Source organism: Hyperoodon ampullatus (assembly GCF_949752795.1).
Source record: "Hyperoodon ampullatus genome assembly, chromosome: 6".
NCBI classification, from domain to species: Eukaryota; Metazoa; Chordata; class Mammalia; order Artiodactyla; family Ziphiidae; genus Hyperoodon; species Hyperoodon ampullatus.
Window position 1 is genome coordinate 7,734,631 of NC_136919.1, and position 13,857 is coordinate 7,748,487.

Here is a 13,857-nt window from a genome sequence, read left to right on the forward strand (position 1 = left end):
CTGAACAGCCCTTTCCTCATACTGGCTCCCTTTAGCTCTCTGAATCCTAACTGATCATTCCCTTGTCACAGAGAAGACAAAGTCACTTGCCCAAGGCCACAAGCTCATTAAGTGACACAGCTGGTTTAGACTCTCAAGATCATGCTGTTAAAACACCCTGCCAGGCTCAGGTGGGAACTGCCCCCCGTCTAAGATAACTTGCTATATCCCTCAGTCCAAATGAACGAATGAATGGAGGAGTGAGTGAATGGGGCAGGACTTGGGGCCTGAGCAGGCTGGGGTGAGCTCAGGTGGCATGCACACAGGCAGGGGGAGGAAGGCAGAGTTTATTGGCCCCTGAGCGCCCCCCACCCCTTTCTCCTTTCATAGCCAGGCCAGGATGGAGATGGAGGAGGTGACAAGGACAGACCCACAAAGACGGAAAGGCCCCGCCTGAGGGACAGCCAGGCAGGCACCCAGAGAGGAGGATGAGAGGGGTGCCCCCTCCAGGCTGCCTGCTACAGGCAGGCACCGGCAGGGCTGAGGACGCTTGCCTTGAGTGGCTCCAGGGCCTGGATCCTATTTGGACACCTGATCAATGGCCACCGCTGCCCCCGCCCACTCTGCTGGCTTCCTGAGTCTGGGGGCTTCTGCCCTGGTCCCATTTATAAGCTGCCTGTTCTCTGGAGAGTGCTTGGTGACCCTCCACCTCCCCTGTCCTGCCCTAAGACATCATCCTGAGGGGCCCAGTCTCAGTCTCAGCCTGGGGCCCAGAGGCCCCCTGAAGACACAACATGGAGATGAGGCTTTCACAGAAAGCCTCGCGGGGAGGGGGAGGCAGCAGTGAGTCCCTTGGCAGTTTTGAGGGGTGGGGGCCGGCACCTCGGGGCTGTGAGGCCAGGCCTTTCTTGCTTTGGTCTGGCTTTGCCCAGGAGCCCTCTGGGGTGGGAGCTGGTGCTCTGGGTCCAGCATCCGGTGGCCCTCAGAGGGACTCGGGGCAAATCACAGCTTCTCCTCGCCTGCCTGGATGCGAGTGTAGGCCTCTTGGTCCAGAGGGACATAGCGGCCCTTCCGGACATCCAGGTAGAACAGTGGGTCTTTCACAACTGTTGGGTCAAAGCCCTCCTTCCGCAGGTCTGTCTTCTGTACCTTGAAGGTCCCTGAGGGAGGGAGAAGACAAGGGGGAAGAAAGGTCAGAGGGTGCAGGGCAGGGGCCCGAGCTCTCGGAACCCACCCTCCCGCCAGGGTTGAGGAGGGGCAGAGGAGGAGGGCTGCAGAGGACACCGGAAAGGGGAGGCGTGGGAGGAGGGGCACCGCCCTCTACAGTTTGCAAAGGCTCCATCCATTACATTATGTATCACTCCTCAGAGCAGCCCCGGCAAAGGGCTAGCGGCCGAGTTATCCACCCCCTTTTTTTTTTTTTTTTTTTTTTTGTGGTACGCGGGCCTCTCACTGCTGTGGCCTCTCCCGTTGCGGAGCACAGGCTCCGGACGCGCAGGCTCAGCGGCCATGGCTCACGGGCCCAGCCGCTCCGCGGCATGTGGGATCTTCCCGGACCGGGGCACGAACCCATATCCCCTGCATCGGCAGGCAGGCTCTCAAGCACTGTGCCACCAGGGAAGCCCTATCCACCCCTTTTTGCAGACAGGGAAACGGAGACCCGAAGAGAAGCTATTCGTTCAGGGCCACATGCTGAGCGACAGCAGAGTGAGGACCAGAACGCAGGACTTCCCTGATGGCTCCCTTTCATCTGAGCACCTCCCAGGTACAGACGTGATCTCATGCAACCTGCACGTCAACCCCAGGGGCAGGTGCGCAACCATATTCTATGGATTCTAAGATGCACAAGATTTCAGATTTCAGCATCTCTGAAATAGCTCAATTAGTGTTTTTTCCCCTTAATAGTATGTAATATAAATTATGCATCTTTCAATCAACGGTCTTAGTCCCTCTACAGATGAGAAGACTGATGCTCAGAGGCACATATCTCAGCCAACGTCACACTGCTCGTAGGCAGTGGAGCTGGGATTTGAACCCAGGTGTGATAGATGCCAGAAATGGCTACAGCTTCTCCCCAGGTACTCCTCTGCCACGTGGACTGGCCACTTCTCCCAGCAAGAGATGGAGTCTTTCTCAACGGCTACTTGAATCCAGACTTGCCTTACAACTGGCTCTGACTCAGAGAATGCGGAAGAGGCCATGTTGTGGGTGGTCTAGGCCTCAAGGGGCCTTGCAGCTTCCATCCCCACCCTCTCGGGGTGCCCTGAGACCAGTCTAGCCTCTGAAGGAGGAGAAACCACATGGAACAGAGCAGAACCACCCCAGGAAGGGCCGCTTAGACCGGCGCTAAGTGGGTAGTCACTGGCCATATGTGGCTATGCAAATTTAATTAAAATGAAACGAAATTTAAAATTCAGTTTCCGCGTCACACTGGTCCCATTTCAAGTGCTCAACAGCTGCCTGGGGCTGGTAGCTGCCGTGATGGAGAGCGCAGAGCGCAGAGAGAGCACGCTGCCATCACCACCGTTCTGTGGACATCACTGCAGAGCCCACCAGCCGGAAGCCCCACGTGAGGGAGGCCCTCTTACACCCGATGGCACTATTTGACCCTCGATGGGGCCAACAGAAGAACACTCAGCTGAACTTAACCAAACTGCTGACCCACAAATTGTGAGCAAATAAAATGGCTGTTTTGAGCCCTAAGTCAGTTTGGGGGTGTTCTGCAGCAAAGCTTGTCTGAAGCCTGAGGTCTGACAGCAACCTGTCCCTCCTGGACACAGAAGTCACAGCGGCTGCCCAGTCCTCAGGGAGCTCGCAGTCTTGGTCCTGAGCACAGTACCAGTGTCCGCATCCGACCCTCCCCAGAGCTTCAGGTGTGCCCAGGGGCCACGTTAGTCAGGGAAGGCCTTCCATCCAGGCAGGGCTGACACGATGACACCCTGGGGGTGGCCGGGCTGAGCAGCCAGGAAGAGGTTGAGCAGTGGGGGAAGCCAGGACAGGCAGCAAGGGCTGAGGAGCGTGGAGGGGAGGTCGGGGCATGAGCCTCAGAGCTTCCTGCCCAGAGAAGCTCCCGAGAGGACCGACAGACAGAAGGATGGCACCACCCCGCCGTGTGCCGGTGGACCCACCACTCGCCCCTTCCCCTGGGCCACCTGCAGCCTCCCCCAGCCTCCACACAGGACACGAATCTGGCCAGGTCACTACCTTGCTCAAACACTTCTGTGGTTCCCTACTGCCCCCGGTATAGTCCAAGCCCACCTCCCCGGCCCACAAGGCCCCTGCCGCCCTCGCCATCCCGCCTCATGCCGCTGCCCACCCCTCACTGCTCCAGCTTCGGGGGCCTCCTTTCATTCCTCTAGCAGCCAAGCGCCTCCCTGCCTCAGGGACTCCGCAGTGGCTGTTCCCAGAGCCCGGAAGGCCTCCCACCCCCACGAAGTCCTCCCTCCCTCCCTCCCTCTCTCTCTCAGGTCTCCGCTGAAACTGCACCTCCTCAGGGGAGCCTCCCAGTCACCCCCAACCCCCTCATTCACTTTCCTGTCCGTTTGATCTGCATTCCATTCTTTTGTGTGTGTGTGTGGTACGTGGGCCTCTCACTGTTGTGGCCTCTCCCGTTGCGGAGCACAGGCTCCAGACGTGCAGGCTCAGCGGCCATGGCTCACGGGCCCAGCCGCTCCGCGGCATGTGGGATCTTCCTGGACCGGGGCACGAACCCGTGTCCCCTGCATCAACAGGCGGACTCTCAACCACTGCGCCACCAGGGAAGCCCTGCATTCCATTCTTTATCTTTGGAATTCCTTATCCTGTGGCTGCCTCCCCTGCTGCTCTAGAAGCTCCCAGAAGGCACAGGTCTTGCCGGAATTTGTCACCTATACCCCCAGGGCCTAGCACAGTGCCTGGAGCAGACTAGACGCTCAGTCGGTATTCGTCCCACTGAGAACGGATGCACCTCTCTCCCTGAAGCCTGGGTCTGCTCACAGGTAGGTCAGGTTACCAACCACTTGGCAAGGCTGTGGGTGAAGGGAAAACGACAGGCACCCCGGCCTCTCAGAAGGACCCAGGAAGGGGCCTTGGCCTGGCACCTACGAGTTGGAGCTGGGGTCCGGGGTGGGGACAGACCTGTTTTGTGCAGCTCAGGCAGGAAGCGCAGGAAGATGGGGCGGGCGTACAGGGGCAGCTCCTTCTCCAGCAGCTGTGCTAAGTGCTCCAGGTCACAGCTGCTGGAGGGGCTGGCCACAGCGGCCATGCCGGCCCGGCCCTCGGTTCCTGGGGGTGGCAGAGTGGACAGTGAGCGGCTGGCAACGGCCCCTGCGGCCCCTCCGCACACACGCCTGGCACCTCCCGCCTCCCCGGGTACCTGGCACCTCGACGCCATACACGGCTACGTCGGCCATGGCCAGCAGGCGGCTGAGCGCGCCCTCCACTTCCGTGGTGGACACGTTCTCGCCTTTCCAGCGGAAGGTGTCCCCCGTGCGGTCCCGGAAGTACAGGTAGCCCAGCTCGTCCATCACCAGCACGTCACCTGGAGGGGAGCTGGGTGAGCTGGGGCCCGGGGGGGTCCCAGGGAGGTGCTCTCGGAGGGTGGTGAAAGGCCCCTTCCTCCTCCCCCCTCCCCGAGGGGCGGCAAAGGCCTAGGGAGAGGTGCCCACCCACCAGTGAGGTAGGCCTGGTCCCCCTTCTTGAAGACATCCTTGGCGATCTTCTTGTTGTTGGCGCCCTGGTTGAGGTAGCCGTCGAAGCGCCGCAGGGGGTCCTGCTGGATGATGGCGCCCACCAGCTGGCCCGGCTCACCTGTGGGCAGGGGAGGCGGGGTCAGACCCGCCCTGGGGTCTGTTTCACACTAAGTGCGCCCTGCAGCTGTCCACAGAAACGCCCACTTCTCCCCACCCCACCCCGGGAGCCCCAGGGGCAGGGCGCATCTCGGTAAAGTCTGGTCACTGAACAGATGGATGGAAAGTCGAACAAACAAATGAAAGGGCGGTCAAGCCCTACGTGGAAGGCCTAACCAGAGCCAGCACTCGCCGGGCCCTGGCTCTGCTTAAAGAGCTTTACGTTCTGAACCACATGGACTCCTCAGGACAACCACGTGCAGGTGAGGGGCTCAGGCACAGAGCTGGGGGGCTGAGGCGGCCTGGGCCCAGGGTCCACGACATGGAAGTGCACGAATGGACTGGGTGGATGGGACGGTGACTGGATGCACGGATGAAGAAATAAATGCCTAGTAGCCCTGAGAGAAGAGCTGACTTCTGGCTGCTGACCAGGATGGGGCTCCCTACCCACCGGCCCCATCTCCCTCCTGAGTCAGCCCCTCCCACTCTGACCCCCAACTGCAACCCTAGGGTAGACCTGGCTGGCAGGGAAGGCAAATGCCATCAGGACCCCGGATCAGCTCCATGGTGTCCTCGTTGACGCGAACCAGCCGGATGGGGTACACGAAAGCCAGGATGCGGCTGTTGAATCCACAGGCCCCCACCTGCAAAGGCCGAGACTCGGGCCCAGGTGTTCCCACCATGGGCCTGAAACTGGACAGTCTGGGGGCTGCAGGGGGCCTCCAGCACCCACACTCCCACACTGGAACTCTGCTCTCCCCTCTGCCACCCATGCCTTCCGTGGTCCATCCGTGTCCCCAACCTGGGCCGCACCTGGCCATCGAAGTTGCCCAGGCTGCAGTTGCACTCAGTGGCCCCGTAAAACTCAGCCACCTGGGCGATGTGGAAGCGGCTACAAAAGTTGGTCCAGATGGACTGCCGGAGGCCGTTGCCGAGCGCCATGCGCACCCGGTGCTGGTTTTCCGCCTCCCGGGGTGGCTGGTTCAGGAGGTAGCGGCAGAGTTCGCCGATGTACTGCACGATCTGGGGGTGGACCTGGCGTGAGTCTGGGCCCCTGAGGCTACTCTTACCTCACTGCCCCCCAGCCCCCCAAGCCCCTACCCCTACTACCCCAGGGGCCGGCTCTGCAATCCCTTACCTCTCTGGGCCTCAGTCTCCCCATCTGAACAATGGGAGTGCTGCCCCAAATAAATGGCTGGCTGCCCTCAGCTGTGAGACAGATGTCCCTGGGTAGACCTGGTGGGAGGGTCACGAGGGGACAGGGATGCTCATCCCCTTCCCCTCTCACTCACTGTGCAGTTGTATTTGATACAATCGTCCCAGAAGCGGGAAGCTGAGAACTTCTTCCGGATCACCACCGTCATGCCATGGAGCAGGCACTGCCCAATTCCCACGATGTTTCCTGAAGGCAGAGGGGTGGGCCTCAGAGGTCAGGTAGACAGGAGACCCTTCCCTCCAGAGTCTCCTCTTATACAGCCCAACCTCCTCAAAGGCTCTTTCCCTTCCTCTCTCCTGTCCTGTCCCTCCAACACTAACTGGTCACATCTCTCTCGCCAGTCAGACACCTTCCATGGCTTCCCAGTGCCTATAGGATTAAGTACGCACTCCTTAGACTGTCCCGAGCCTCTGGAGCTGGCCCCAAGCTCCTGCTCCCATACCCGTAACGCTACCATTCAGCCAGGGGGCACTGAGCTAGCCCACCTAGCTTCTGCACCTCACATCTGCCTGCCTTGGGTGCACCTCCTCCAGGAAGCCTTCCAGGCCATCACTGGGCTCTTCCCTTGAATTGAGCTCGTGCTCCCTGCCTCTCCCCATACTCAGTGCCATTTCTTGTATTAAGAGTCAGGGTAGGGTCCCATCATTCATCCTGCCCCAAACACAGACACCCAAACCCTAAGCACCTTGAGGGCAGGAATTACATTTATTCCATCTCTGTCTTTCTAAAAGCTCCTAAGACCAAGCAGCTCCTAAGACTGTGCATACCTGTGGAAGTGACCTGAATGGTCAGACCAGCCCAGGTGCCCTGCGGGACACAGCCACACACACCACTTTTGCTGGTGTGGCCACTTTCATTCAGAGATCAATGCCCACGTCTGTATTTGAACCCAGATTTGACTCCAAAGCTCAAATGTTTCTACAGCAACATGCTGCCTGCCAAGAAGGGTGGGGCTTCCAAGACTCTGGGGGTGCTGGAGGCTGAGTGGACAGGCCTGGGATACCTGCAGAGTGGTAGAGGGGGAGACAGTCGTAGACGATGTCGTCGGGCCGCATGCGGAAGCCGTAGTACACCAGGGCAGCCATGCGGTAATACCTGGGAGGGCAGAGGGCCAAGGGCTCTGTGGGCTGCTGGAAAGGCAGGAGGAGCGGCTCCGAGGCCCCACCATCCCCAGGCCTCCCCCCCAGGGCACCTTCCCCTTACCTGCTGTGCACCACGATGGCAGCTTTGGGCAGCCCTGTGGTGCCTGACGTGTAAATGTAGAAGAGCTTATCTGAAGAAAACAGACACAGGAACGGCCGTGAGAGGGGGCAGCACAGGGCTGGGCACAGAGTCAGGCAGGCGGACATCTGTAGGTGTACGTCACTCAACACCCACTCCCATCACACCTCCTCCAAGAAGCCTACACTGATGACCCCAGGCACCACTTTCTGCTCTAACGCCTGCCCTGCTTCCTTCAACGAACTTTTGCTGAGCCCTCGCTCTGTGCCAGGCCCGGGGAGACATCAGTGATGCCTGGGTGGAGCTGAGAGCCAAGTGGGACAGGAAGATGAGGACACGGGTATTTCCAATACTGAGCGCAGAGTGTTGGGAAGCACAGGGCCTGCCAAAGCCCAGCAGCAGCACTTGACCCAGGCTCCAGGGAGGGGAGGTGGCGCCAGGCAGGGCTTCTCGGAGGAGGTGATGCCTACTGCGTGGGGAGGGTTAGCTGCAGGAAGACAGGTGCAGAGGTAGCTTTTGCACCACTGACCATTTCTGTATTCCCCCACTGCCGGGACCAGGGATTGTCACGTTACGGTTTCTGTGTGAGGTCAGCCCCACCAGGCTGGAGGCTCCAGGAGGTCAGGAATGCCTCTGCACGTTATATAGTAACTATCTCACGTTCTCAGGGCGCATGCAGTATGTCAGCCCTAGGCTTGGCACCAGGCTCAACCAGCCAGAGTCCCACCCTCAAGGAGCTTACAAAAGCACCCAGCGGACCATATCCACACATGACAGAGGTAACGATAATGATGATGACAGCCAGTTACTGAGCACTTCCGGTCATACCCTAGCTTTCCACTGGACCTTTTCCAACCCTCAAACACAGGTTCTGTTGCCATCCCCAATTTTATGGCTCTGGGAACCAAAGCTCAAAGGGCAGCTCAGGGGTTCAGGCTCATACAAGGGAAGCAGTAGAGCTGGGATATGAACTTGGCCCAGGCTCTGAACCCCCAGGCGATGCAGCAAGCCGTGGGCTCCAGAAGGCAGGCTGGAGTGGGCAGGAGGAGAGGTGAGAGGGTCTGGAAGGCTGCCGAGAAGTCGGGGGGAAGCAGCCCAGAGCAGGGAGGGGATCACAGACCAACAGGGGCCTGCACTGAACAGGTCGTGGGTGACTATGCAAAGGGTCTCGGCCCTGGTCCAAGCGCAGCCCGAACTCAGGTGAGGCAGGCTCCTGGGCTCGTGATCCTGCGCATGTCAGCCATCAACGAAGGCTGTTCAAGAACTGCGTTTTGTGTGCCTGGCACTTTCACACACATCAGCTCACGCAGCCTTCGTAGTAAGCCCAGGATTACTGTCCTCATTTTCCCGGATGGAAACGGGAGGTGACATGACTCACTCCAGGTCACACAGCAAGTTTACAGAAGAACCCAGGCCTTGAGGCCACTGCTCTGTCCCTGGCCAGCTTAGAACCCCCCTGTGGGGGTGAGGGGCCCACCTACGAAGCCCTTGTTGGGGCGGCTGGGCAGGTGCTTAGGGGCATCTTCTAGCAGGGGGTCCAGGTGCTCCGTGCCGGTGGGCACTGCGCTGGCCTCCCAGGGACCGGTGCAGAAGAGGCTCATGGAGGGGTCCAGGCTGGCACAGATCTCAAGGACAGCTGTGGGGGAAACAAGGCAGATCAGCAAGGCAGGCCAGGACACCCCGTGTTCCCAGGACCTCTGCTTGTGCCGGGGCTGAGCATGTTGTCAGGGGAGTCTGGCTGGGTAGGGCAGAGAGATGAGTGAAGCACCTGGAACCTCGTCGGAAGGAAGATGCTGAGAGAAGCAACGGCTCCCGTTAGCTGCTGGCTAACTAAGCTACGGGCTCTTTACATGCGTGCTCCTGCTCACACACCCCAGGAAACAGGTACCGATAACAGCCCATTTTACAGATGAGAAAATTGAGGCTCTGAGAATGGGAGGGATTCACTCACAGCTAGAATGTGCTGGAGCTGGGACTCAAAGCCAGCTCTACCTCACACCAAGGCTTACTATGGCCCTACCCACTGTCCTATGCTAATCTACGGGGGACTGGTTAGGAGGGAGGAGTGGGGGGGTCAGAGGCCGGCAGCCCTCCAGTCCCTTCAGAGGGTGGGAACCTTCTCTCAGGCTCTCCTGTGCACTACACATGTCCAGATACTCACCCGCCCTGAGCGCGGGCCAGTCTGGCCCACTGGGCCACAACTCCTCTGGCTTCCTCTTGACCTGTCCAACCCTCTCCCTGCTGCATCTTTCCTCCTCCCCTTTCAGCATCTTAAGGACCTCTCCTGCCCATTATTCTACAGTCACAGCAGCATGGGGAGAAAGAACAGGGACACCGTGGTCAAGCCCAAGATCAAATCCCGGTTCTGTCACTTAACAGCTGTGTGGCTCTGGGTGAGTGCCTCACGCCGCTCTGAACCTCGGTCTCCTCATCTGTAAAGCCAAGATGACAATCTCTACCTCACCAGGCTTAGTGGAGATTAGAGCTGCTTCTGTAAAGCCCCAAACTCAGCACGTGGTCAGTTGCCCAACGCAGCGGCCAATAAACATAAGCTCTGCAGGAGAGCAGGGAACAGATTCTTGTTCCCATTTTATAGATGAGGCCTAATTAGTCACAAGAACAGTTACCATTATGTCTGAGGGATCACCTAGCATCGGCCACTTTGTTAATGCTTCAGGTGAAGTGTCTCCCTGAAAACAGCAGGAGGCAGGTGCTATGGTGAGGAGACTGAAGCACAGGGTCTCACTCGGGTCTCCAGCCTACCAGGGGCAGAGCCCAGGCCATCTGACTCCAGGGCTCATGCCCTTAACCGGTGAGCCACACAGACTCTCCCAGGGCTGGAAGGGGGGGGGGGGGTTGTGGCGGTCCCGTGGGACTCCCTGACTATCCCCTGCCCCTTCGGGGCTCACCTGGGGCCATCTCGCTGCCAAAGATGAGGGCCCGGGCCTGGGAGGAGGTCAGGCAGTGGCGCAGCGCGTCTCGCCGGAGGTTGGTGTTGATGAGCGCCGCCTCCACGCCCAGCTTGGCCATGCCCAGCCACAGCCCCACAAACTCATTGCGGTTCTCCATGAAGAGGGCGACCACGTCGCCCGAGGCCAGGCCCCGCGCCTGCAGGAAGTTGGCCACGCCGCTTGAGTAGTCATCCAGCTGGCAGAAGGTCCAGCGGGTGTCCGTGCCCTCGAAGATCAGGGCCGTCTTGTCCGGGTGGCGCTGGACTGTGGAGGCGAACAAGATGGGCACCGTGCGCCGCTCCCGCAGGTAGCGTCGGACCTTGACCTTCACCTTCAGGAGCACTATGCCGCCGCTGGGTGTGGGGCAGGAGAGGGATGAGCAAGGGAGCTGTGACTGCCGGGCTTGGGAGTGGGGGTCCGGAGGCCCTGGTCTGATCACGTGTGACACCCCTTTCCCAGCACCTGTGTGCGGGGCAGCGATACACGCAGCGGCTCACTGATGCTGCACGATAACATCAGGGACCCCATAACAGCAGGGACCCGGGCGATTACTCCCTTCCCGGTACAGAGGAGGAAACTGGTGCCAGGGTTTGCTCTGGGCTTTACGGGTGGAACGTGGCACTGCTGACATTTGAACCTCAGTCCTGTCCGGCTCCAGAGTTCAACTCCTAGTACCCTCTAAGCTCTGCTCTGAGTCTGCTGCTCTGCTGGGGACTTCCACGACTACAGGGCCCCAAGTCAAAGTCCAAACTCCTCCTCCTGGACCTCCCACACCCCCGTAACATCCCTCTCCCTGTAACTGCCGCAGTGAAAAAGGACGAGTTTGCGATTTGTCCCGTCTCCCTCCTGGTGAGCCCAGCAAGGTCCGCCCTGTTCACCATCTTGCCCCCGGGCGCTGCTCAGTGCCAGGCACAGGGTAGGTGTTCAATAAGTGTTTGTGGAATCACTTGGCAACATCCTCCTTTCCTGCCCCACCCGTGCCACCTCTGACCCCTGAACCCTCCTGGCCCCCCGGCCTCTGTGCCTTTGCTGATGCCGTGCCCTCTGGCTGGAATCCCCTGCTCCCACTTCCTTGAGGTGACTCTCAAGTACAACTGCTTTTCCTCCAGGAGGCCTCCTCTGATTCCCCAGGGCCCGGGCCCGAAGCCATCTCCCTTTGTTCACGCTCCCACAGCTCTCTGCTGCGACCACCCTTCCTGCAGTGGCCACTCGTAACCTCCTTTTGCAATCAACTCAGATTGACAATCGCCGAGCCACCTGTTCTGGGTGTGGGTCAGGGTGCTGGGCACTGGGATACTACCGTGATTAAGACTGCCAGGGTCTCTGCCCGCATGGCACTGCCAGTTTAGGGATTGACTGTGTCCCCTTCCGGTCTCCCTGACCAGTCGAAGCTTGGCACAGGTCTGGGGCTGCCTCATTCCCCTCCCCACCCCAGGCCCCAGAGTCAGCTCAGCGCTTTTCACAGAGAAGGTAGCAGCAGGTGTTTAATGGACCATCCCTGACTTTCTCTGGGAAGCAGGTTCTCCCTGACATGATTCAGGGCCTGCTCTAGAACTCAGTGCCCTCTCAGACTCATGCCAGCTGGAGGACAGGGCCTTCTCCACAGGGTTCTTCTTCACCCTCTCACAAGTTATATAGCATGTTCTTAGGACTCCTTACAGATGTCTCCTCAACACATCCGGTGTTTGATGTATGTCCCAGGCCCCCAAGTCTGCCCCAGGCTAAAGAGCACCAAGTTAAGGAGATTCCCTGGGAGGAGACTTTGATCTTGGCAATGGAGGTACCACATACTATTGCAAGGGGAAGGGTGTGGAACAGAGACTGCTCCTTTGGGGCCTGGGTGCCCCGTGCTGGTAGAGACCATAGGGTCTGGCCTGGGGAGATTTGGGGGATTAGGAGCCCAGCATAGTGTAGGAAGCCCAGGAAGGGTTATACTAGGTACTCACAAGATATCACGCCTGATGGTCTTGATGAAGACTCGGACGAAGCGCCAGCCACCGGACCCCAGGTAGAGGAACAGCAGGGAGAACCCTACTTGGGTCCAGGGCAGCTTCAGCACCAGCTTGGAGAACAGCAGCAGCCCCACCAGAGATGCCCCAAGCAGCATTGTGGCCTATGGGCACAGGGCAGTCAGTGGACCCAAATGCCTACCTCCTGGCTCGGGCAACCAGGCCACTATCATCTCAAAGGGTTAACCTGTAGTGAGGCCATATTGAGTAGGGTAGCTGAGGACTGGGTCCCTTTCCGGGGCTGTCGGGAAGGGTCAGGCTAGAGGCATGGGACTTGAGGTAAGGAGTTCCAGGGCTGAGAGTCAGAGGCTGGGTTCTAGCCCCTAAGTCCCATCTCTGCCTATGACTCTCTGAATGATCTTGGGAAATCCCTTTCCCTTCAGTCCTCAGTCTTAGGGCTTCAGTCCTCAGTCTTCCCCTCTGTGCAATGGGTGTAATGAGAATTGCTCTCAGAGGCCCTTCCAACCAAAAGAAGACAGTCCACTCTCCTGACATCCAGGATCCCAACCAAAATGCCTTGAAGCGGGTATTGACTTGAGTGCCTCGGGCTCGACTCCCCACCCAGAGACCTACAGAGTTTCTGTGGATGATCAGGCCAAGCCACAACACCCAAAGGGGCAGCTTCCTGAGAAGGGGCCCTGCTCAGTCCCTGCCCATAGGCCCAGGCAGTGCCATGCCTCTGTTGGCCCACAGAGGGCGATGGAGAAAACAGGTGAGAGCCTGGAGGGGCCTGAGAGGTGACCGCTCAGAGGGGAAAGGTGACTGAGGGAGAGGAAGAGGGGCTTGAAGTCACCCCCGCAAACACACTCAGCAAGCCACTCAGATGAATCTTAGGGGACTGGGGCTTAAGGGGAGAGGAACGGCTGGCAGGGCTGAGATTAGGACTCTTGGACTGTATTCCTGGTGCTCTACAGACTTGCTCAAGGGGCAGCAGATGGGACTGTTTTCCTTCAGGTTCCCCTGTTCCTGGGGAGGGGCTGAAGGTCACGTTTATGAGGTAGCCTGAGATTCTCCAAGCCAGGACGAAGACATGGTCTGGACCACAGGGAACCCTTACACCATCTCCCCCTCCTCCACACGAAAAGCAAAAGCCGGGAGGGGCACCGAACCAGCGCCTCCAACTCCAATGCCAAGGGTCTCCAAGGTCCTCAGACCTCTGGACTCCCAGAGCCCGCCAGGGCAGAAGGCAAGGACCCGTCCCGGAAGGCTGGGGGATGGGACGAGGAGGGAACGGGATGCCCAGATCTCCCGGGCCCCGATCCCGGGTCACTGCGGACCGCCCTGACCCCCCAAAAAGCCAGGGTAGCAGAGCGCCCGGCAAGGAGACAGAGCAGCAGGGCGCGCCCCCCACCCCAGACCGGTACCGCCACCTCCCCCGGACTCGGCCGGGCACATTCTCCCGCCCGGGGACCCATTGTCCTAGCCTGTGCTCACCTGGTGTCGGCCCCGCCGCGGAGCACGCAGTCCAGATGCGGCCCGGCTGCTGTAGCAGAGTGGGGAGCGCGGGGAGCATCAGCCGCTCCTGGGCGCGCAGAGCCGAGTCTCAGCAGCGTTTCGCCGGCTCTGTGCCCTGCACGGCCCAGCAGCTCGGCCGACCCCGCCCGCCCGCGGCGCTCCTCCCTTGCCTGTCTCCCGCCCGCCTCCCGCCCGCCTCC

The 13,857-nt window shown here is 59.7% G+C and overlaps 1 protein-coding gene across 1 annotated transcript; it reads right to left on the reverse strand.

The window, feature by feature from the left end:
- Positions 1–825: 825 nt before the first annotated feature.
- Positions 826–12,300, reverse strand: SLC27A4 (solute carrier family 27 member 4; the record flags this gene model as incomplete). The annotated part of the gene is made up of 12 exons (XM_079706482.1): positions 826–1,139; positions 4,096–4,242; positions 4,334–4,498; positions 4,630–4,767; positions 5,323–5,449; positions 5,619–5,828; positions 6,098–6,207; positions 7,025–7,116; positions 7,225–7,294; positions 8,720–8,878; positions 10,152–10,546; positions 12,140–12,300. The coding sequence occupies 12 exons, from the start codon at positions 12,298–12,300 to the stop codon at positions 982–984; spliced, it is 1,932 nt and encodes a 643-aa protein (XP_079562608.1). The 3' UTR covers positions 826–981.
- Between the last annotated feature and the right edge of the window lie 1,557 nt (positions 12,301–13,857).